The sequence below is a fragment of the Grampus griseus genome, assembly GCF_964374135.1.
Source record: "Grampus griseus genome assembly, chromosome: 5".
Classification (NCBI taxonomy): Eukaryota; Metazoa; Chordata; class Mammalia; order Artiodactyla; family Delphinidae; genus Grampus; species Grampus griseus.
Window position 1 is genome coordinate 31,760,405 of NC_138998.1, and position 25,288 is coordinate 31,785,692.

A 25,288-nucleotide genomic window follows, 5' to 3' on the forward strand; every position below is an offset into this window, starting at 1 on the left:
GATTGGAAAAAGATCTTTTAACAGCAAAAGTATGCTATTTAAAAGCAGAAGGGTCCCTGATGTAAATTAGACCTGTCACCTTTGCAAAATGAGACAAAATGGAAAAGGAACGTGCTTTGGCAAGGGATGGCTCACTAGAGCAAGGCGGGAGAGGGTGGCAGTACAGGATAATATCCTACGATTTTAAATAAGAATCATGGGCATTCCTGGAGTGTCAGGGCAAGGCCCTGACTTTAGGGGGCCAATTCTTTTGCAAGAGGAATGAGAAAGGAAAACACACATGCTGGTTAGCGCCCCACCCTCACCGGCCTGCACACACCATCAGCCTGCGACATCGCAGCTCACCTGCAACCAGGTGGGAGTGAAGGATGGCCAGCATCAGCGGTCAGAGATGCCAGTGGTCTGGGAAGCCTCGGCTAGAGGGTGTCTGTGGGGTCTGCCCATGTCTGGGGACAGCCCTGAAGCCGCCTGTGTGGTGATGCGGCCAGTGGGGATGAAGAGCTGTGGAGCCCAGAGGCTGGGTTCTAGGCCAGAGGGCAGTGGGAGGGAAAGGGGATGTCTCTGCCAGCTGAAGCAATCCTTTATACCGGGACCCAACTCCCCAGCAAAGCAGAAGACCTCCCAGCTCCTACACCAGTTCCCAGACAGCACAAGGCCCCTGGTGACACCCTCTAAGCCCCTACCTGCCCCATTTTAACACTGTCTTTACCTTTCCATTTAGCCAATGTTCTCCTGGAGTTGCTGCCTGGGAAGGGCCGCTCTGCTCTTCGCGTGTGGCCCCCAATTCTGACCTCCCAACCTCCTTGCCTCCAGCTGTCCCAAACACAGGGAGAAAAGGGCAAGAGGACGCTCCCAGAAGGGAGGTGTCTTCTGTGGGCAGTGGGCAAGACAAATGGCACCAGCCGCCCCAGGCCCCCAGCCCCACCATCCCTCCCCGCCTCCAGCCTCTTTCTCATAAAGAGAAGCATTGTTTCTTTCTACTTACGTTAGAACTTCTCACACCCAAGAACCCTCAGAGAAAGAGGCACAGAAACGGTCCCAGAGCCAGGCTGTGAGCCCATCACCTATGGTTTGGGACTGTCTGCTTTCTTCCAAATTTAGTCTTCTTGGGGTACGTAATCTAGCCTTCCAGTATTTTAGGTGTTTGGATTTCACATTTCATCTTGCCCTTTTGGACTTTCACCCTCTTTTCACCATAACTTGTGTCCCTGTCTTTTATCTTTACTCAAACCTTTTTCATTTCCACTAATTCTTTCAAGCAATTAGTTCCCTGGTTGTATGACTTTATTAGCATTTTTAAATGTCCGTATCCTCTTAATTCTAATACTTTTTCTTCATTTTAAAAAGCAGTTGTCCCTCTTAAAGCTTATGTGACCTTTGCTCCTTTTTCCCAGCCAAGGCAGCAGCGTGGGGAGTGCCAGGAGCACGAAGGGAGAGAAGCTGGAGCACGCACTGCAGGTGGTCAGACAAACCCAAATAAATAAAAAGCAACTACCAAGAACTTGCTGTTGAGGAAGCATTTGGTAAGTGGAATAACCTGGATCATTATTTACCTGTGATCGAGAGCCCAGCCCTCATGAACTGAAAAGTTACCCTAAGCATCTCTTCCTCCACTGCATGAAGGCAGCCAGTTTCTCATCTAAGGGGCTGCTCTGTAAACGTGGAAAGACGGAGGGAGGGAAGGAAAGGAAGGGGGAAGGGGGGAAGGCAGGAAGGGAGGGAGGAATGTTCTGAGCCCTCCTGGCGGACAGGCCTCCCTGGGCCACAGGGAGGCATTTGCCCCGTTCCCAGACTCAGAGAGGCCGTGGTGCAGCAGCAGGGACATTGTCAGCTGCTCTCTAAACCTGCGCCCTCTTCCCAGACGGATGCTCACTCCATTTCCCAGCTCATGTCTAGCCGGGACCGTGAGAGGAGAGGAAGTGGGGTGTCATCTCCAGGGTGGGGTAGGTAGGAGTGCCGGCCTTCTCCATCAGCACGGGTCATTGCCACTGGCCTCCGTGGACTGTGATATGAGGAGGAAATAAACTTTTATCTCGTCGGGTAACAGATTTGAAGTCTGTTGTTACGGCAATTAGCTGACACTGGCCAAACTGGAAATCGGCACCAAGGGTGTCCATCTGTCCTCTGAGCGAGGCTCAGGGGAGGAGGGTGGGGAAGGCAAGGCTGGGCTAGGGAAGGAGGCAAGAATGTCACAGGGAAGCCCCCAGCAGGGCAGAGAGGAGGGAAGCGGGGATGCAGGAGCTCGGGGCAGGGCAGCCACCTTGCCCACAAGGAGAAGTGTCTGAGCAGCCTGTGGGAAGCAGGGTGTGGGCTCGAGGTGGAGACCCAACTTCTCCAAGTAAAGCCCCCAGGCTACAGCCCCGAAGGAGGAGGGAAAGAAGATGGAAGGACGCATTCATTGAGTGCCCACTACACACTCAGCACTGCAACAGGCACCGGACTTGTGTTAGCTCACTTTCTCCCTACAGAAGCCCCTACGAGGGGGTATTATTCATTCCCACTTTACAGAGGAGATGACTGTCCAAGGCCACACGTCGAGAGTGGCCAAACGAAGACAGGCACCTGGTCTCGGAGACCACCCAACATGTACCACTGCACCTCCCGGGGGACGTGCATCCTGCCTGCTGGCCGCCTGTGCAGGGCACCAACACACAAATAGGAGGTCCCAGACCTCAAGGCACAGGAAAGGGAGAGGCACATACCAAATGGAAAACCCCAGTTTATCACGGCAATGGGAAAACAGAGGGGTGTTTCTGCCCGCCCACCTTCCATTTCTCTGTGTTCAGTTAGGAGCTCACCTCTGCCGCCTCTCCTGTTTGGTACCCCAGGTATAGACCCATTTCTGTCCTATTCAAACAGCCCTCTCTGCTCATAAGCTGGCCCCTAAGCATCCCTTGGTTGTCTGAAGATTAAATCTGCTCCCATCTACCACCCCTACTCCGTTTCCAGCCAGGTTACCTGTTCACCCTAAAACACAGTCCTGTGAGAGGAGAGGCCAGCTGTGCAGAAGGCTCCCAGGGGAGCATATTATTGTCCCCAGGAGTAGGGACACACCAGAGCCAGGTCAAATATCGGAAACCAAAGGCACCTTACCCCCCACCCGGCTGTCGCCTGTCAGACTCTTAGGGCGCCAGGGACTTCCGATCTCGTTACCCCAGAGCTGAACACCACTCTGGGCTGGGTGGTGGGGTCTTAGACTTGATCCCCTCTATGGGGATCCTCTATGGGGATGACCACTTAGCCACCGGAATCAACTGCACTCACCGTTACGGGAGAGGAGGCTTGACAGCTCCAGAGCAAGGGCCAGCTCTGGGACATCTCACACACCGCAGCTCTAATTCCTACTCAACAACATCTTACTGGAGAGCCCAGAGGGGAGGGGATTGGACCCCATCACCTCCATTACATAGGTGACAGGTGACTTTCCAAGATCACGGCAGCCAGTCTTCTGACCCCAGCACTGCACCTCTGCCATGGAGGCACTCCTTCCGCTTAAGGCCAAGGAGGGGCCCCATGGGGACCCCTCCACCACGACAAGGAAACCAGTGCCACCCGCACCATGTGAACCCACCACACACATCCACCTCCAGCCCAGTGTTTCCTCCAGCCGAGCCTTGAGCCCCGCTGGCCATGGGCCTGGGGACACAGGTGCTAAGAGCATCAGGGCGTCCGGCCTTTAGGGCATGAAAGAGCTGTGTAAACTCCAGAGTCACGGGTCTGATGGATATTCCACATTGAGGACAGCAAGTGCAGGAGAGTTCCTGGGGCCGCAGAGGGGCGTGTGGGCAGATGGAGGCCCTCAAACTTTATTTTAAAACTCTATTTTCTGTTTACAAAAACAGGCAGCCAGCCCACAGGCTAGAGTTTGAAGAATTTTCTTTTAATATTCCATTCAAATATTTATCTTGGTTACTGAGTTTTGGGGTGCCCCCTTAAATTCTGCGTGCCTCAGTCCTCTGACCCTAGCCCCAGCCCTGTGCTTCCCTGTCCCCACAAACTTAAATCCTGGCCTAGTGAGAAGAATCTGGAGACACAGTGGGAAAGGGAGCAGTGGGCCACAGGCCCTCTCCTTACTCTGCTAGGGCTGTGGGGACTTCACCCTGACCTGCGCAGCTGGGGGTTAGTGACATGAGAGACCCACGGTCTGGGATTCCTGGTCATGCTGTCCAGCTACCAAGCGTCACCCCAGCACACACGCCTGAGTATCAACTTTCCAGAGACTACTGGAGCAGACAAGACAGAACCACACACCAGCAACGTAAGGTCTAGACAAGGTCTTGGTAGGCAGGGTAAAGACTTGGGGATCAGCCTTCCTGGAGGAGATGGCCTGGAGGTCTGTGCTAAATGAAAAGAGACATTCAGAAGAACTGACAAGAATAATGGCTAAGCAGGTTATCCCATTTATCTTTTACTACAATCTGAAGAGGTAAGTAGTGCCATCCCCACTTATCAGATGAATAAACTGAGGCATAGAGAGGTTAAGGAGCCCAAGGTCAGAGATGGAGTTCCAATTCAGGCTTATCTGACTCCAACACTCTCCTAAAGTGCTTCAGAAAAAGAAAAAAAAAATACAATTCTATCTGTTCAGGAAGCAATTCGGGAAAATCCGGGAGACAGGAGATACAGCACCAGGTACAGAGGATATGGTGGTGGGCTCCATCACTTACCTCTGGCTGTTACTGAATTTTGCTGTGCCTCAATTCCCAACCTTCCCTGAAAAACGCATACTGATAAATAAACAGGGTGAGATATGAACAATTCTTGAATCTGGGTGGTCAGCTATGGATGTTCGCGGCACTACGATTTTTCTTTACTTTTAGAAATATTCATAATAAATTGGGAAAAAGCAAAATATCCCCAGGTCAAAACTGATCTATGACCCCATCCAAAAAAAAGTCCCTGGCATGAAAATAGCCAGATAAAAATAGCTACATCAAACAGCTGCACCAACCCTCCCACGGTGTTGTGAGAATATAAATTGGTTCACCATTTTTGGAGGGTAACAACATCCATCAAATTTTTAAACAAGACGCATTTTTAAAAACTTTTTATTTTCAAAATAATAGCAATCACACAAGAAAGTTGCGTGAATAGAACAAAACAAACACCATATACCCTTACCCTGAGTCACCAATTTTTCACATTTTGCCACATTTGCTTTTTTATTCTCTCTTTCTACAAGTATATTTTAGCGTATAAGAGAATATACATATACATTTGTGTATTATGTATACATTTATTATAGGATATGCACACACTTGTTCGCTTCTTTTCCTCCCCAAGACCTCTGAGAACAGAGTACATATATTAAAAGAACAAGGAGATTCTCTTACTTGACCACAAGTTGTTAAATTTGGAAATTTTAACATTGTGATGATACTATCATCTAATGAGACCCTTTCCCTTAATTGGGGATGTTTATTGTCAATTGTCCAAATACTGTCCTTTAGAACAAATTTTTTTCCAGTACAAGATCTAGTAAAGGAGCATGTGTTACATTTACTCGTCATGTCTCTTTGGTCTTCATTAATCTGGAGCAATTCCTTTTTTAAAAAAAATGCTCAAAAAAGGTTTGTTAAATTGTTTAAAAAGGGTACGTCCCTGATGCAAAAGTTTTAGAGCCTGGGACTCCTGATCGAGGCAGATCTGAATCCGGTCATTGCGAGGCAGGGCCTGAGATTCTGCATTTTGGGCGAGCTCCCAGGCAAAGCCCAGGCCCTGGCTCACACACCACACCCTGAGTGTGAGACCAGAGAAAACAGCTGTGAGAGCTGGTCCAGACCATTGCAAAAAGCATCTTGCTTTCCTCTAGGTGAACCCATGTTGGCAGTGTCAGCTGCACCCTGGGACTCAGGATGCAACAGTGCTGCTGAGCCCTGCCCCACAGGAACACCTCCTGGGCTTTCCGGAGCCAGGAGATCCAAGACAGAGGGGCAGAGGTCACAGAAACAGGCTTCTCTGCAGGTTCTCCACCCCCGATGATTCTGGCCCAGGGCAGGGCAAGCTTCGCTGGAAGAGAATCCTATGCTCTGCCTCTTCTACCAGCAAGAACCCTCTATTTCGTGCAAGAGGTACCCCTCCTTCAGGAAGCCATCCTGGCTACCCTGGCTATTCCGTCTCTCCGTCCTCTGACCTCCTACAGCCCCGCCCACCTGGCTGAGCCACTGAGCACTCACTTGACTGTATTGCTATTCCACGTGCTTGCCTTTCCTTTCCCATTGCCATACTTCCGCTTCCGCTACTTCTCCCATGACACGTGCCCCGCCACTCTCCGTCTCCACATGTTCAAGGTACAGTTTACCCCTAAGCTTCCCCATAAAACAGGTCCTCTCAATGGTGTCTCCTGGTCTGAACCATCTTCAGGTCTCTCCATCCAGCTCCAGGTGTGTTGGTCTTGTCTTCACAGTTCAATCTGGGTTTCCTATGCTGCTGTTGTTTTGTTTGATACGAGTCCCTGGTTTTATGCCATGGTGGCCCCAGCGCCAGCTTCTCCCTGAGTGACCCTGTGCAGTGTGATAGGGATCCAGTCCATCCATCTAGGCACCCATCACTTACCAAGTACCTCCTCTGTGTCTGGGTTAGGGTCAGGGTGGATTCTGGCTAGGGTGCCTGCCCTGCCCTGCCCAGAGCCAGAAGCGATGCAGAGTCAGCTGCATCTTTGCTCGTGGGCACAAGAAGTGCTTGTGAGCTGTGACGCAGGGCCCAGCTGAGCCCATCAGTTCTTGATGACACACGGCAGGCCTCCACGTGCTTGTTATGTGTCACCTCCCCCATGATTACTATGATCGCTGATCATCATCATGAAAATAACAGCAAACGTGGTCGAAGCACCTACATCATCCCTGGCGTTGAGAAGCCTGTGGAATCCTGCATCTGTCACCTGAAGTTCAGAAATGAGCCAAAGTCATTCTCCACGGCTTCAGTGCAGCACAGACTGGTGGGGCTGGGAAACCCCTCAGGAGTCGGAGCAGCAGAAAGGTGATAAGCCACCTGGGCGGCCTATCAAATGGGCCCAGCCTGAGACCAGGCATCCCGAGCAGTGCCAGACCAACCTTCAGAGGGCAGCCTGTGAAGAGGAATCGCCTTTCTCCTTAAGAAGGAAACCCCAAGCCAAAAGATACCTGTAATAAGACCACCTGGAGAAGCAGGATGTGTGGGGATCTCTGCCTGATTTCTGTTGCCACCACCATGGAGGCCCAGCTCCCTCCATAATGCTGGGCCGGGGCAGGGCACAGGCCCTCCCTTCATACCCAGGAGTATGGTGGAGACAGGCTTGGAACTTAGGGATAACACATGGGAAGTAAACACAGGGTGACACAACGCTGGATCACCTGAACTATGGCTTCCTGCGGAGGCTCACACATTCCCACAGCAAGAGCCCACTTTCCAAGGTTCTGGCTCCGATCTGGGGATGCACTTCTTACCTGATAACTGACAACCATCCTTGTTGAGGAGATCATGGCCCATCCCTACCCCACCTCCAGGAATGAGACCCAGCAGGTACCAACCTATGATCTTCTCAGCACAACACAGCAACCCCAACAGACAGGCAGGAGTGGGGGTGAGGTTTCCCTGTTACCTCCAAACAACCGTACAAGTGGAAATGGACCCAGAACAGACAATCCAATTAAAAAAAAAAAATTGGACAAAAGATCTGAACATCCATTTCATCAAAGACTATGTATGAATGGCTAAGAAGCACGTGATAAGCACAACACTGTCAATGCAAATGAAAACCATGGGATGCCCTTGTACACACCCCAGAATGGCTAAAACTAAAAAGACTGAAGATAACAATTGCTGGTGAGGATGTGGGGCCACAGGGACTCTCCCACACAGCTGACGGGAATGCAAAATGTTTGAAAAACAAATTGGCAGTCTCTTATAAAGACAACTTCACACTAACTGTATTATCCAGCAACGCCACTCTTAGGTATTTACCCAGTACCTAAGAAAAACCTATTTTTCGTTCTGTGTCTTCACGAAGAAACATAACTCAAATGTTCACAGTAGCTTTATTCATGAAAGCCCAAAACTAGAAACTAGAAGGAAATGGCCATCAACTGTTGAATGGATAAACCACGTGCGTATGTCTATGCAATGGAACACTCCTCAGCAATAAAAGGAAGGAGCCACAATTGTGGGACGACATGGATGAATCTGAAATGCATTGTGCTGAGTGAAAGAAGCCAAACAGAAAGACTACATGCTCTGTGATTCCATTTGTACGAACTTCTAGAAAAGGCAAAACCGTAGAGGCAGAAATCAGATCAGTGGTTGCCAAACGTCAAGGGGAGAGGGATAGAGGCAGGGGGTGGCAGCAAAGGGACATGGGAGTGATGAAAACGTTCTGTATCATGTTTGTATGGGGGCTACACACCCACATTCGTTGGTCAAGTCTCATGGAATTGTACAGTTAAACTTGGTGAACGTTACTGTATGGAAAGTATACCTCAAGAAAGCTTATTTATTTAAAAAATGGACCCAGACTCAAGAAACTATTTCCAAATCTGGGGAACTCAGGACTGACATTGACTAAGTATGGGCTGGCACAGCCATGCTTGTTCAAATACTGAAATCCTTCCGCACTTACTGGTAAATCACCGCTGCCCAAGGCTTCTGGTTACCCCTGTGCCCCAGGCCTTCAATGGACACCACTCCCCGGACCACCCCAGGACCTGACAACTAAAGGTTAATACCAGCCTGCAGGGGACATCCTGGACTAGCTAAGGTGGACATCCTTTCAACCAGCCGGTGCCACTCTTAGCAAAACTTATACGGAAAAACAGAAGATGCCAAGCTGTGCTCTAACTCCGTGGAGGGCTAGCTAATTTGCTGCCAGACTTATTTGATTTAGATCATGCTTTCTGCACAGGGGTGCAAGGTGATTCTTGGGGGAAGGTGGGGAGTGAAAAATCTTAGATATTACAATGGTTTGTGGCCCCAAAGGGCCTCAGTCCATAAAGAGATGTACAGTATATCCAGGTATTAACATTTCATAGGGTGTGGTAGGGGGTGGTCAGGAAAAATGTCTACAAAGGCTCCTGGGAGGTGGGGGGGTGGGGTGAGGGGCAATGAGAATAAGGTTGAGAGACACTGGTTTAGATGCAGAACAGAGAGAGCCGTGACACCGCAGAGCCAGCCCCCAGTGCACGTGTGCAACTCCCACCTGATCGTTTTCCCTGTGATATGGGTCCCCATCCTTACCACAGTGAGGTGGCGTCATGAGCCGGAGGATGTGTGAAGGAGGGAGTGACCACGTGAGCCCCTGTGATCCTTCTTTACAGGACGCCCCGTCATGGCAAAGCCAGTCACTCACTCTCCATCCTATGAAAGGCTTTAAACCAACTCAACTCAGCAAACTGTCACTAGAACCCCAGCGGCCAGCACCCATTGAAGCCCAGGCCATCAGGACGGCTACAATCAGGGCTCCACATGGAGTTCTACAGGGAGCCAAGTACAAATCCAAGGATTTCCACCCCTCTCCTCTGGACGCCTGTGCTTCCGGAGCTCCTGATGGTAGAACCGCATGCAGCACATTGGTGGTTTTCCGCCCGTGTGAAATAATGAAAACAACCTCCCAGTGAGAAGAAATTAAGCGCTGTCGCTGAGTCCCCTGCTTTGTCAAGCTCAGCCGAGTCCCAGCCTCCCTGTGCAAGGCTTGCTTCGTGCACTTATACGTTATGACAATACTATAATTGTTCTTTCAGTCCCTTCTGGATATTTAATAACAACGTGAAGTGGGAGTCGCGAAGGTCAGCCCTACTGTAGAACGAGCTTTGTTCTTATTGTCCTTTTCTGAATAGCGTCTTCCCTTTGCCAGCTGTTGCATGTCAGTGAGCCCTGGTGGTGGAGGCCTGGCGCTGCTACAAAAGTAGCACCACCTACCCTGGGCGGAATATTCTAATTTCCTAACCAGTCTCTGTGCCACTGTCTATCCTTACCATCTGCATAAATACACACACGAGCGCACACACTCACAGACACACACACACACCGGGCTTCCCCTCACTCCTCCAGTGCTACCCACAGCTACAAGCCCAAGGATGGAAAGAATACCAACCACCAAGAGCAGAGAAACGAGGTGATGTACATATTTGGCATATTCATTTCGGCAATTACTCTCTCTGGTTAGGTGAGAAGAGAAATCTCCTAGGATCTCAGAAGAAGAGTAGCATACCTATGTTTAAAAAAAAAAAACAAAAACACCTTTCTTTAAGTTTATTCCTGAAATTCACAATAGTTGGCAGATGGAAGTCACTCTTAACAGGATGCAGCATGTGAGTGGAGCAAGCACTAGGAAACAGCAGAGCCCTGAGCTCCCATCCTACCTCGGCATGTCACGGTACCGGCCGCACCTTGCCATTTCACTTCTCTAAGCCTCAGCTGCCAGATCTATAATATGGACCAAATCCACTGCCCATCTGAAGACAGGACTCACCTCCAATGCTGAGATCTGTGATTCTCTTCCTGAAGATGTATTATCAGAGGGCAGTTTGCAGGCACCAATAGGCTATTGGGAGCATTTCAAAAACAAGGGTTTTCTGAGAAGTCTGCATGCTCAGATAGGGTAAGGAGGAACCGCATTGTAATTCAGAACCTGTGTGATGTTGTCAGTGAGTGTGCCTTGTGTCTGGGCAGGGCTCGGTTTGGCAACTCAGGTACCATAAAAGAGGGCGATGTAGCCCCAGCAGTCTGTGTCAGAGAGCAGCTTTGTACCTAATCCTGAGGGTATGATAGTTGCTAAGGAACCATTGAGATGCAAATGAATTGGCAAATACTTAGCAGCAAGATATCAGACAAGGGTGGGGAGGGGATGCTTTAAACAAGTTAGTCAGGTGAGTGAAAGGAAAATAACTTTCTTCTGATTGGAAAAAGAAAACCACGGGTTTTCATGCAGAATGGCAGCATTGTGTTACTGTGTTAAAAAAAAAAATTGTTCTTTTTCTGCTTGGCTGGGAGTAGAGGAAAGTTGGAGCCAAGGGCAGGGAACTTGAAAGGGCAAATGGAGTCTTCCTCTGATGAACTTTAGCAGATTTTAGATGCCTCTCTCTCAAAAGAGAAAGAGACATCTAAGGTGTGAAGAAAGAAGTCTGCAGAGGACATTGAAGACCTGCCATCTTTATACAAGTCTCAAAACCTAGACAAAAAGTACACAGAAAACTGACTAAATATTCTGCTGACACACAATGGAAATTCCTGGTGAGACTAAGCCATGATTGAGAATGGGGGACAATAAGAGGAAATAAGCCATCTCATTGTACCTATGAGTTTGCATTTCTTTCATTCTTGCTCTCCTCTGAGCATCCAATTTAAATGCAATGGTTAGGTTAAGATGTTGTGGTATCTGTGTTGGAGAGAGTTACAGTGAGAAGCATAGCCCCTCACTCATTGTTTTTTCATCTTGTCCCAAATAGGAACCCTCCCTTTTTCAGAGTCTAGTTGAGATACCCTAGTCTTAAAATCATTTTGCCTTCAGCCAAACACCCCTGCTGTCTTGCTGTTCATCACTTTGAGTTTGATCATGCTGCTCAGGAATATAGAAAATATCTTTCTCAAGAAAGAAGCTGTTTGCCCAGCCATCTCTAGGTCTCCCTTCCTGGATTTTCACTTTTCTATCACCTTCACTTTCCCCTGCTTTTCCCACATCTTCATCCAGGACCATCACAGCCGCAGCCTCCTACTGCTGCCCCCAGAGTCCATGTTCTTTCCTTTCCTGCACACTAGCCCTCTGTAATGTTCCAGTTATGCAGGAAGGTTGAATGGGTGTGGAAGACTGTTGCCCTGTCCAGCACCCACTCCTGCTTCTTCCGGTAACAGCATCCTGATATTTCTGTGGAGAGTCAGCCATCCCCCATCTCAGGCCTGGTGGTTCAGGTGGGTCTGGGCTAACTCTCACCCCCCCTCTCCCAGCTCTGGGGATGGGTAGTCATGCGTCCCAAACCTGGCCGATGAGTGCATTTCAACATGCTGGTGACAGAGCCTGGCTCATGGAGAGGCTTAGAACCCAAGGGAACCAAGGAGACAAAACTTCCAGGGCTTTTGCTGGAGCCACTGGGAGTGAGAATTCATCTCTCTGAGGAAATTTCAAGAGGATGTGAGTTTGAGCTGTCACTGGCCACATGACCGATCTGGCAGGAGAACCTGCTGGGGGATGAAGTCAACATAAATGACTGGGCTGATTATTCTCCATTGTCCCTCCAGACCCATTTCTTTGCCCTCTTCTGAGCCTCAGGAAATTGACTTCCATGGACCAGGTTTCCACGTCCACTGCCTTCCTGTTGGGTTCACCCAACAGGAGGTACTGGCAGGTGATGAAATAGTGGAGGAGAAAGAGTTCAAAGAATATGATGCCCCTCTCCCCATCCCCATGCACGGTTTGGGCAGCAGCTGCATTCCTCTATCTACGTCTACAGCTCCCATCAGGGAGCCCTCTCCAAGTACAGCTCTTGCCAGGTCCTGGTGGCACCAGTCCCTCCCCTTCCCATTTCTGGCCTTGGGGAGCTATGGCTTCCCACTATTGCCAGACCCTGGGTGCATCCCACACTTTTTGGTTCCCTTAACCCTGTTCATACCTCTGGAAAGTGTCTCTTCACTAAACTCTCCTCTATTAACCCTTTGAGAATGCCACGGGTTTTCTGTCAGGACCTGGGTTGACACAGACACAAAGCTAAGGAATGAAGAAAGGGAGATTGAGTCCTAAGACAGCCTTGGTGCCCCAAATATAATCACAACCTAAGGCCCAAACTGTCCAGGAACAACAAGGGCCAGTAATCACTCCTTACCCTTTGCTTTTCTCCAGCTTGAGCTGTACATCTGTCCCTACAACCAAAGATATGGCTAATAAAATAGGTAAAGCCCTTCATGGAGAGCTCCTGAAGTCCACCTTCATAAGACAGAGAATAGGAATGACTATCAGTCTTGGTTTCTCATCCCTACCCACTCCTATCTCTGTCTGACAAATTTCTACCCACCCTCCAAGGAGCTTTCCCCATGTCTCTATCTGTGTTTCTCTCTCTTGCACACACACTCTTGCTTCAAATCCTTCCCACTGGAAGTATGACCCTCTCCTTTGGTTTCTCCTAGCAGCTGATGTGTAACTGTTATACCCCACAGCTAGCATATGCCATCATACATCCTGTTACAGCTTGTAGTTTGCATGGCTCTGTCTCCCCCACCAGTCTGTTAATTGGTGAGCTCCTGGAAGGAAAGCCTGTGTCTTCCTGACCTTCATGTTTTCAGCTTCAAGTACAAAGTTTCTCATGTAGATGCTCAATAAATGTGCTCTGTATGAGTATTCATGAACCTGACGGCTCCCAGGCCAAGCTGTCAGTTCTGCCCCTCTGTTCCCACTCCCCATTTGCCTTTTGTAGAATTTGGGCTCTTACCTCTGGGAGTGACTCAGCCCTCCTTGGATACCCCGGAATGGGGCTGTATCATCCCTCAAGGCAGCCTATCCCAGCTTGGTTCAGTTTGTCTGGAAAGAATTTAATAATCATGCCAAAATCCATCTCCCATGCTGAGTAAAGCTAAGCCTGCTTGGCAAAATGACCCTTCATGTATTCACAGAGAGAGGTGTTCCCTTCCCCACACTCTCCCCTCATTTTCAGGTGCCCAAGCCTGCACCCATCACCCTCAATCACATCACCCTGTTTACTCCGTTTATAGTACTTTCCTAAAATTATGTTCTACATTATTTGTCTGCTTAATAACTGTCTGTCCTACCACTAAGATGCTCACAAAGGCTGAGCTCCCTTTCCACCACTCCCTGTTTTGCACATACTGCCTGGCACACAGTAGGAGGTTGACAAATATTTGTTAGATGTTGAATGAATGAGATACCATTTCTCTTCCCTCTCCCCGGCCTCTCCTTAAGTCCTCTCTAATCTTCTCTAAACCATTTTACTTCTACTACTTCTCCTAGGATATTTTGGTTATCAATTGCTACATAACAGACCAATCCAAAACCTAGTGGTTTTCAACTATGATAAGATTTATTTTGTTCACAAATCTATAATTTGGACAGGGCTCAGGGAGGAAATCCTGTCTCTTCCCACTTAGAGTCAGCAGACATGGCTGGAAAGATGGAGGCTGCAGCCATCTGAAGACTCACTCACTCAGATGTCTGGCATTTGGTGCTGGCAGTGGGCTGGGATTGAAGCTAGGGCTGTGGCTAGAACATCTCCACGTGGTCTCTCCAAGCTGCTCGGGCTTCCTCACAATATGGTGGCAGGGTCACAAGGTCTCACATCCCTTGTGAGAGAGAGCCAGGCAGAAGCTGTAGTATCTTCTCTGATCTCACCTCCAAAGTTAGGCAAGATCACTTCTGCCATGTTCTATTCATCAGAGTGAGCAGAAGGCCAGCCCATATTTAAATGGAGAAGAGCTAGGTTTCATATTTTGATGAAAAGAATATCAAAAAATTTGCAGACATGTTTTAAACTACCACAGAAGAAATGATTTCAGGTTTTTGTGTGTTCTACTGACCTTTTCTTTCTTTGTAATTCATTAATACAACATACACATTGCCGCTACCTATATGTCACATGCTGGGGATACCATGACAATTAAGACAGAGTCCCATCCTTCAAGGGCTCACAGAGCTGTGGAGTCTCCAGTGAAATAAACACGCAATTACAGACCAGTGTGGACTGTGCTCCCACAGAGGGAGGCAGAAGCAGCTGTGGTGGGGACCAGCAGGCCACTTGCTCCAGCCTGGGGCTAGGAGGAAGGCTTCCAAGAGGAGGCAACCACTATAGCAAATTCTAAAGACGAAGTTAGAGCTAGCCAAGGAAAGATCAGTGACAAATGCAACACAGGCAGAGCAAGCAGGTGCAGACCCGGAGGCACGTGGCAACAGAACACTCTTTTGGGCCCCTGCACAGATGGGGAAAAAGAAAAGGGGATGCCCGGGGGGTGTGTACCTGTGCAGCGTGTGTGCATCTGTGCCCGTGCGGAGCAGGGGAAGATGGAGCAGCAGAAGGTGCTGCTGGCAGGACCAGAGTCGGGGAAAGGGGGACCCAGATTGTGAAGGGTCTCGCATCAGTCCTGAAGGTGCTGGAAGAGATTCACACACGCCCCAGCCAGGGTAAACCTAAGTAGCACAGTGTGGTCTGACACCTAAAGTATGGTCTGACCAGTGCCCAACACAGGCCCCTGGGCACCCACCTACAGCTCCGTGGATGGTCTGATACTAAGACTCTCTTCCTTGCCCTGAAGCGTACAACCTGCACTCCACCCCATCCCCAACGCATCCAGACCTCTTTGATGCATTGCCGAAGGGCCTGAGAGCATCCCTCTTTGGGCTCCCTTCCCAGCCCTCCTGAGCGAGGGTCCTCCCTTCTTTTGCCCCTTCCAAGCTTACCACACAGCTCAAGCCTCAGCATTAATGAGAAAGTCAAGGGCAAAGGTCCCACCTTGACGTACTGAAAAAATAGCAAGAGGAAAACAACAGAACAATGAACTGCAGGCCCCATCTGCTTCTCACAGATAAGGCGTTTTCTCTGCCGCCCCTGTCGATGAAGCTGCCTGCCCTTATTGCGGGCCCTTCTGCTCAGCACCGTCCACAGGCACGGCCCCAGGGGGACCGGGCACTGTCCAATGACACTAGGATGCTGGGGGGGTTCTCTCCCCCCTCTTCCTACGGGCCCTTCCACACTCAAACCTGATGCTAAATCCCCGGGTCCTCCCCTGATGTTGTGGGTCTGCACCTGTCCCAACGGACAGGAGCTGCCAGAGATCTGGGAGTAACATGGCCCCGGGCAGGGCAGGGTGCACACGGCAGAAGTCAGGGCGGTCCCCAAAGGAGAACACAGGCAACTGGCCCTCCCTCTGGAAGGCGGGCCTGTGGTGGGAGCTCTAGGAGGCCCACAGCAACCTGCTCCCCACACGCCCCCACCATCATGAGCCCGGCCCCGATGCCGAGCCACCACCGTCTAAGCAACACATCAAAGACAAGAGCCAGACGGACACGTGGCAGAAAGAAAACTACTAATGACCACAGTGGGGGTCTGACTGGTGGGACAACATGGGAAAGGCCACGTGCAAACAGGAAAATGCAAACGGAGAAGGAAAAAGCTCTTCCTCCAGCTGGGGGCACAGGTGGGGCAGTTCCAGAGAGCAGGAGCCTGGCCACAGGGACTTGGGCACAGAGGCCAGGATATTGTCTGGTACCTTTGACAGCACCTGGCAGAACAGTGAATAAACAGCTGGTGCTTAATAAGTGCTCCCTGATTTCATTCATGAGTAAGCAATGTTCAATAGAAAAGGCACTGAACTGGGAGGCAGAGGCTGAGGAGCTGTCCAACTTCAATTTGTCAAGACTTGGCTTTGAATCTTAGCTCTTGTGCCAGTAGTGCCTCAGCTTCCTCACCTGTAAAATGGGAGAACACATGCTTGGATATTAAGGGCATGGGATCAGCACATGGTAAATGGGCAAGAGAAGCTTAGTCTAGTCCTGGCTCTAGAGCTGCTAGGCTGTAAGATCTCTGCAAAGTCTCTTCCCTTCCCTACAACTTGTCTCCAGTCCTTCTCCTGACATGTCGGGGCCCCGGGAACAAGCCTGACTCCCTGTTGGCCCCCACGAGCTGAAGCGGCCCCAGGATCAGTCCCAGGGACTTCAGAAGCTAGTGCTAGGCTGCAGCCTGGGGCCCCTGTTCCCTCACTTGCCCCTCCCCTCCTGGCCACCTGCCTCTGCCCATTTCTCTGTTCATTATCACCTCCACTGGGGGGATGGAGAAGCAGAACAAGGAGGTTAAATTCAAATCAGTCATTTTGTCACTTGCTGCCAGGAAACGGGGAGGGACGAGAGGAGAGACTCCAGGCCTCAGGTGCAACGTGTGGGCAGAAATGAGTCCTGGTAATTCTCAGGAAATTTCCTATATGTTTCCACGTTGGCCCAGATCTGCTCCAGAGAGTTCTGGGAGCCTTCCATGAGGGGACAGAGCAGCCTCCTTCAGAAGCTGCTAATGGTTTGTCTGCAGGCGCTGGGGTTTCCCTGCCCTGGAGGAACACCTCTGCTGGGGGCAGAGTGGGAGACGGCCTTTTTCATCACTTTTTCAGCCTCTCTAGCAGATGAGCATCCTGAAGACCCCATTAAGGGGGTCGTTATGATGTCGTGAAGGGTCCCAGATTTTCGGCTCCCATGCTGCCCGGGGAATGAGGGAGCAGGTGGGTAAGATATTCTTCCTAGGCTGTGGAAGTGAAACCTTCTCTTTCACAAAGTTAGTGGCAAACGTAAAAGCCAATTGCACCGAGAGACACCTCGCGGATGATTCTGCGTGAGACCAGGGAAGACTGTGGCCCCAGTGCTGGACCAGGTCGGCAACAAGAGGTCCCGGGAGCAAGGTCTCCTCGTGGAGCGCACCAGGCTAAGACCCTTCTTAACGTTGGCCCAGCTCACCCTCACTCACCTCTGAGGTGCTGCTGCAGAACCCCTGCCAGCCTAAGAGGATCCACACCTCACCCACAACTAGTCAGAGGGTCACCATGCCCCAGACTGCATTTTACCCACAGCTGTCACCCCCAAACCTCCTACTTCTACCACTGCTTCTACCCTGGGGTTTGCGCCCAGCCCAAGCCCCTGCTACCCTCTCCATCATAACGGCCCCTCCGTTAGCCTTTCAACAATGAGGAACCTGGGGCATAGGGAGGGAGAGAGCAAACTGTACATCCAGTTGCTTCCTGTGTCTTAGGTCAGGTGGAAAGCAGTGTTCCATTAGCAAAGAAGAATGAAGCCCACCACCCTCCAGGCCTCCCTGCACAGTGTGTTCCCATCTCTCTAACCCCCAGAGGAGTGATCAACAAAAGCCAGTGAGGTGACTCAGACGTCAGGCTTGAGGGCCTTTGATGGAGCAGGTGGCCCTGACCTGGCCACTCAATGCCTCCCTTCTGAGCACAAACACACACCTGGGGACCCTGACTATTGTTGCCATTGAAATGCAATCCACAGAAGGGGCTGAGAAATTTCTCATGCAAAATTGTGCTTTTAAATATGGAATCTCTCCCAGGGCGTTACTTTATTATTATAGTAATTTCCTCAGAAGGGCAGGCATCCAATGCTGTTTCTCCACCACCTTTGGTGACATGGAAATCTGATGGAAATATTCAGGTTGCTTAAGTGGTTAATGCCGAAGAGGGAGACATAAAGGCAGCTCTTCCAAGGAATGTGGACTCCTAGAATCCAGGTACAGGGATGTGCTCTAGACTATTGGTGAGGGGGGGGTGGAACAGGTAAGGATCCAGTGTGCTCCCTCCACTGCCCCCAGGATGCACAGGGTGCCCAGGCCCACCTCCTTTAGGGACCTTTGTCTGCAATCATTTCTTCCTTGGGAGAGCAGCCAGGGCAAGAAGAGGAACAAAGATGCTCCCAGTCTTTCTACTAGATTCCTTATCAGAAGCCTCACCACGGTACAGGTCCCTAGCCCTGCGTCTGCCTGTGCACAGGATGGGACTAGAGTGGGAGGTGGGAAAGAAGGGGTAGGAAACTGCTGCTTCAGCTGAAGTGCTGGGATTACCCGAAACTTTCACTCATCTCTTCTCCCATGACCAAGAAAACATGGCTTCCCCAGTAATCAATGGAGTACCCATCGGCCAGTGGCTGAATCAGCATTAGAATTCTTCCCGCCCATGGATTCAGGTGGATCTGAACCTTTCTTCATGCAAAGCCTACAAAAGTGCTGCAGTGAGGTGGAGTGGTTAAGAACACAAACCCCAGAACCTGACTGCCTAGGTTCCAGTGCAAGCCCCTCACTAGCTATGTGGCCTTATCAAATTACTGAACCACCCTGTACCTCAGTCTTCTCATCTGAAAAATGGGAGAGGCGGGTTAATAATAATACCTACCTGATAGGGTTGTCTAAAGATTAAATGAATTAATTTACGTAAAGCACCTAGCGTTAAGTGTTAGCTATTATCAGCAGTTCCCAAATATACCGGTGCCAGACTGCCTGCATCTGAATCACTGGGGTCCTTTATTAAAAATGAAGATCCCAGGCCATTCAGTAAGTGCAAAGTGGAGCAAGACCTGCCCAGGATTTGTGACTGCAGCCTATTTTAGAACCATTCCCCTGGGCAGAATTTCAGGAAGCACCTACAACAGGATTTTCTGGGAGGCAGACTTTCAGGATCTATCCAGACCTGTTGAACTTTTGTGGGAAGAGTCCAGGAGTCTATAGCAAATTGCCCAGGTGCCATGAGGCTGCCTAAAGCCTAAAAATCCCTGCCTGAGATGACTGACTTCCAAAACTGCCTCCACCCTTTGCCCACGCTGGAAACCCTGCACTCCTGAACCTTAGGGTTTCCAAGAACTCTTGAGGATTAGCTAAGATGATTGTTTTAGTTTAATAATATGAATGCATCTTTGACTTTAATAGCAACTTTATTTTTAAACCAGTACAGGGATATCCTCATAACGTATGTTACCTGTCCAACTTCTAAGGCTGGGATGGGTGGGCATCACCAACTACTGGCAGCTCTGCTTTACCAACCCAGAAGGTTCAGGCCTGCGTCCTACCTCTGTAGCTGTCTACACTGCCAAGACTTTTCTCAAGCAATGGCCTAGGGCTGCGTTACCTTTCCTCGCCAGCATTCCACTCACTGGCTTCGGGGTCCCTCCACAAACACTGAGTAATGGTAACTGTTTCATAACACACAGAAAATATAATCAACTAATGGATAGAATTCTCTCAAATTTACTTTTCTCTCCCAGACATTTTTTTCAATCTTTGGCGCCTGCTACCTCTTGCCGGCTCATGCACGCTCATGGGTACCCAAAACAGAGGCACATGTAGCAAATGAATATTAACAGAAAATGCAGAAACTGCCAATTACCCCCTGGCCTGGTGGCCTGTTGTAGGCACACAGGCTGAGGTTGGGGTTTTTCGCCACAATCTGTGAACGGTGAGATTCAGTGCCCTTGCATGTCCAGGTGGGGTACTCCACGAAGGGGTGCAGTAACTCAGGGGTGTATGTATTCATACATCAGCCATTCCTTCGAGAACTCACTATTTGTTAAGCCCTACCACCAAATCAAACGTGTGCACGTACAAGGGTGGCAAGCCCAGGATTTCACTCTGGGCCACATCAAAGAGCAGTTCTCCCGGGAGTGCTCTGGTCAGCGAGCGTGGAACACGGAGGCCACCTGCATGTCTAGGGTCATTCGTGGATGCCCATGAGTGCTCGGGCTGGAAGGATGCTATGAGCTGCCAGTGATTCCAGGGCACTGCCTCCCAGAAGGACCAATACTCTTAGCTCAGGAATACTCCACTCTGAGGGAGAACTGTCTGCGGCCAGCCCAACACCTGAGAAGCACCTCAAGAGAAGCCCAGGTCTCCAGACCCCAACACAAAGGGTATGGGCCAAAGGGCAGCTCAGAGAATGCAGCCCGCAGACACCAGCAGCCTGTTCTCAACAAGCTCTCAGGCCCAGTGTGAAAAGACATGGACTTGAAGAGGCAGTTGTTTTTCTGGAGACAGAGAAAAGAGCCCTGGTTCTGTGTATAGAAGTCCAGAGTATGTCAGCATCCCTGCCTCCCAGCCTGCCTGCTCCCCTCTGAAAATAGCCTTTAAAAGCCCATGCCTCTGCCCTGCATGCCATCTCTCTCCCCACACAGCAGAGCGGGCTGTAAGCGGGGAGGGAAGGGGCCGTCTCCTTCAGTGTGGGCCTCTCACTCCCCAGGTCAGCCAGCCCCTTCCCTCCTTCCACCCAGGCAGAGGGTCTCCTAGGGCCCCTCCTGCTTCTGGCTAAGTGTCCCCACCACCTGGCCCGCGGCTGCCGTTATCCCTCTGTCCCTGCCCTGGCCTGGGCTGAGGACCTGACTGCTCTTAGAGCTGCTTGCCCTGGGTGACAAGGGCCCACTGAAATTCCAACAGAGACCCACGAGAGAAAGAAGACAGACAGACACAAAAGTGGCCAAACCAGCAAGGGAAGGCGCCGCCTGGCCACGGCAGTGTAAGAGGGATCTGCTCTCTGTGTAGGCAGCTCATTGATCCACTTTTCTGATAATTATTCCTCACTCATCGCAAACCGAATGACGCTGGCCCCAGCCCAGCCAGGCAGGCGGGAAGGCAGCTCCGCGTGTGAGGAGGAGAAAATGAGCCTGCCTGTGTTCATCGGGGAGAGGAAGGAGTGAATGGTGTGTACTATCACTGTGCACTGAGCAGGGACGCCAGGGCTGCTTTAATATTCTGCTGAACGTGGCATTTCTTTTAACCCTTACTGGAGAGACAGACGTTCAGCCCAGAAAGCCGGGCTCTTCTGGCCAGGCTAACGGGAAAGTTTCCGAGCTGCGAGGAGGGAAGGGCTCCGGACGACCTGGGTGACAGGACCGGTACGCGCGCGGCTGGGCGCCCGCACCACGGCACCCTCCCTGGGGCCTCTCCAGCCCAGAAGACAGGGAGGGCTAGCCAAGAGGGGATCTAGGGTAGAAACCGCGCGCCGCCAGACGCCCAGTGAGTTCCCACACATTTGCTCTCCAATTTCGCTCGAATGCATATGCCCTCCTTCAACGATGGAGACCCAACGCCGAGACCAGGCTCCCCAAGTAGGCACCTATTTGCTCTCCGAGACCGAGCCGCTGACTCTCCAAGGGGCGCGAAGATCGGCGGGCAGGACGCTCCGCCCCAGCGTTAGAAAGTCCCGTGTGGCCTCGCCCATTGCAAATGCCCGCTCTCCCAGGTCGTCCCGACTGGTTTGGAGGTGTGCCTCGCCTGGCTTGTCCTAATTCAACCGCTCCCGCGCTTGTCTCTCAATAAGCCAACTCCAAGCATCCCTTCTGCGGGGTGTTGATCGCGCTCCCCAACGTTCCAGTCCCTGTACGCTCCCAAAAGCAACCCCCTCGGCACAAAGACCCAGCAGCCAGAGAGGGCAGCGGCAGGCGGAGGGCAGACAAAAAGCCACCTTCAGAAAAGCAAAAGCGAGCTTTCTAGGCATTAATCGCCGCACCCCCGCGCCGCCACCAGAACGAACGCGGGATATGGTGGTCTTCGCTACCAGGCCGGGTAATCTCAGCCCCGCCTCGGGGCCACAAGGCCCCAGCTTCGCTTCGAGAAGGGCAGCACTTTCCGGAGGGGTCGGGGCGCTGAATCACGGGGTTTGGGGCCGGGCGGAGGGTTCCACTGGGCAACCAGTAGCAGTTGGACGAGGACCTGGGCGGCCCAGCGGAGCGAGCTCCCAGCTCGGAAGGCGGCGCAGGTGCCGGGGGCTGCGTGCGGAGTCCCTCGGTGGAGTTTCACCCACGCCGGATACCAGGGCTGCGGGGCTGAGGCGCGTATCTCCCCCCAGAATTGCTTGCATCCCGACACTAAACTCCGCTCTAGGCCGGCTGCGTTTCGGGAGGGGGCTGCGGCCGCCGCTGTGCTTCGGGGAAGGGGGCGGGGGAAGGGGGCGGGAGGCGGGAGAGGGGCAGGGATTTCCCACAGGGATTCGCGGGCGCCGCCGAGCGCGGGTCTCCCTGCTGCGCCAGGCGCTGTGCCCGCGGAGCGCGCTTTCCGGGCCACGGCGGCAGAGGCACAGCCGAGGCTGAAGTAGCAGGGAGAGCGTCGCTGCGCGTCGGCTACCTTCCCAGGCCGGAGGGATACTGGGCGAGTTTCGTCAGAACTGATCACGCACCCCACCCCACCCCCGTTTTCAGGAGCAAGAGGCGACAAACGTGTCCACCCCGCCCCGACCGACCCGGGAAAGATGCAGCCCGCAGGCTCCGGTACCACCAGCTGTCCCCCGAGGGTCGGGCCAATGAACTCAGCTCCTCTCATTCGGCAGCCACTTGCGAGGTACCGGGGCAGAGCTTCTCCGGTCCCGGCGCGCAGCGCTAGCCCGCCGGGCCGAGTCCTGGAGCCCGCGGATCCCGAGCGAAGGAAAAGGAGAGGTGGCGCGCGGCTGCCTAAGAGCATCCTTGCCCGGGATAGGAAGCGAGCAGACTGACGCCCGTACTCCAGGGGCCGGACCGCCCGAGACGCCCCTTCCTCCCCAACGCCGGTCTCCCCGGAGCTAAGGAGCCTGCACCGCAATGCAGCGGGCTCCGTGCTCTCTGAGCCGAGCTGCGGTAGACCGGGGCTGCTAAGGAGCGCCCGGGCGCGGGAGCCAGAGGGCTCCGCGAACCAGCTGCGGGCGCCGAAAGCCAGCCGGGGGCGCGCGGGTGGGTGCCGCCCCAGCCCCGCGCTCGGCCGCGGCCGATGCTCCCCAACAACCTGGCTCTCGGGTCGCGGGATGCAGGCGACGCGTAGCAGCCACGGAAGCCCCGGGGATACAGCCGCCAACTTGCTCCGCGGTGGGTACGTTACCTTCCATCGCGGCCACTGCGGATGCCAGGAGGAGCAGCAGCAGGCAGTCCAGGGCCATCGCCGGCCGGCGGTCCCCAGGCCGAGCCCGAGCCGAGGCGGCCGCGGGGGGAGGGCACCGCGTCTCGGGGTGCCGCTGCGCTCCCCGCCGGTGGCTTCTCCGTATCCTTTCGCGCTCTGGCTGGGACCGGACTCCCCGGAGCGCGGCGTGGGCGTGGGCGGGATTGTGCGCGCGTGGGGCGGTGCGGGCGCGCGTGGGTGTGGGTGTGCATGTGTGTGTGTGTGTTTATGGGAGAGGTGGGTGTGTGCGTGCGTGTGTGAGAGAGCGGGCGAGGGAGTGCGAGCCGGGGAGAGCGCGCGAGTGCGTGTTCGTCCTGGTGTCACATTGCGAGCTACAGCCGAGCCTACTGGAGGACTGAGCCGGCCAGACTGACGGGGGAGGGTGCGGGATCCCCCACCATCAGCTCTCTCCCCACCCCTAACACCTCCTGTCCAATCAAGGAATCAAACCTGCAAAATTCCCCCGTCCAATCAGGCGCGAGCACCTCCTTACACTGGCATTGTTAGTTTAAGAAAAACTTTTGCTTGCAAGGCTGTGCGGGAGGGCTGGGAAGGCGCTAGGAGGGGTCCGGGCTCCCCCTGGTGGTGCTCTCGGAGAACCGCACCGGCCAGCCCCAGCTCTCCATGCCCTAACCTAGGGGGCCTAGGGAAGGGGCTGACTAAGACCCTTCCGCTTACAGCCCACCAGGACTAGGTGAACTATAAATAATCAAATTTGTCTTCTTTCATCTTCTCAGCGAGACTACCCTGACTACTCTATTTAGTGCAGCCCCCATGGCACACCCTATCCCTCCTGTCCGTAGCACTTCACCTAACACACTGTGGTTTTTACTAATCAATTTTGTTTATTGTGGGTCTCTCCTTACCAGAACGGGATTCGTGTGTGTTTTGTTCACTACGGAATGGCCAGTGCCTAGAACAATGCCTGGCCCGTAGAAGGTGATGGCATGTATCCGCTGACTGAATGAATGAGGTTCAGAGAATCTGGGGGCAGTAGCCCCAGGGTGCAGGGCACTGGATATGCTTCCTGTCCAGCTCCCTGCTGCTCTTGTCCCCCAGAAATCTCTGGCTGCCTTTAATTTTCACTTCCCCATGTGTTCTGTGACCATCCACCGAGGGCCCCAACCCCAGAGGACAGGTCAGGCGGGAGGGACCAGTGGTCACATAGCCCCTTAGAGGGGCAGAATGCAATAGGGGCAGCAAGAGCTCTGCAAGGTGGCAGGTGGGGGAAGGCACCAAAACTGTGGGGGAGGGGCTGGAAGGACTTGCAGAGACAGCAACAGGAGGACAGGGCATTGGAGGCAGGAGCGATTCTCCCGGGCTCAGCACCCCCAGCTCTGCTTTCTTTTCCTGTCTCTAGGGATAGCCGGAGCATTCAAGATCTGCCTTGAGTCTGTAAAGCTATGCTGGAGAAATGTCCTCATCCCATCACTCCCACCCCAGACCTGATGATGGTCTGGTCCTACAGGGTCAGGGAGGACCTGTTAGGTCAACCCCCCAACAGTCGCCTCTTCCCCACCAAGCCTTTCCCAGATTTGTCAATGATTTAACTGTGGGCAGATGTGATGACCCCTCCCATGCTCTACGTCCTCCTCTTCCAGCTTTGCCAAATCAGCTTCCCACCCTGAATGTTTAGTCTCTCCTTTGCCTCAGTCATAGCCAGACTCCTCTCCCCATCCTGACACTGTTTTGCTTCCCGCACTCTGACTCAGGCTGCCTCCCTCCCCACTACCTTCCATCCCACCCTGCCTCGGCACCAGCCTTCATTCCCTCATCCTCCTTCTTTACGGCGTGCCAGCTGCCCTCTGTCCTGCCTCACCCCACCAACTACATCCCAACATCTCTGGAGCCATCACCCCGGGGATGACCCAGTTACCCACAGTCCTCCTAAGCCCTTAGCACCCTTGACATCAGGGAGCTCTTGCCTCAGTTCCCATGGTGCCCGCTCTCCT

General features: G+C 52.5%; 1 protein-coding gene across 2 annotated transcripts in view; it reads right to left on the bottom strand.

Annotated features, from left to right (window-relative positions):
* The window catches only part of EPHB1 (EPH receptor B1), a gene marked incomplete at both ends in the record, with an annotated part of 421,851 nt that extends 398,514 nt beyond the window's left edge, over positions 1 to 23,337 (bottom strand). For both annotated transcript variants that reach the window (XM_082655000.1, XM_082654999.1), the window contains one exon: positions 23,280 to 23,337. In XM_082655000.1, the coding sequence (XP_082511126.1) occupies positions 23,280 to 23,337 (58 nt within the window). The remainder of the gene's footprint in view (positions 1 to 23,279) is intronic.
* Between the last annotated feature and the right edge of the window lie 1,951 nt (positions 23,338 to 25,288).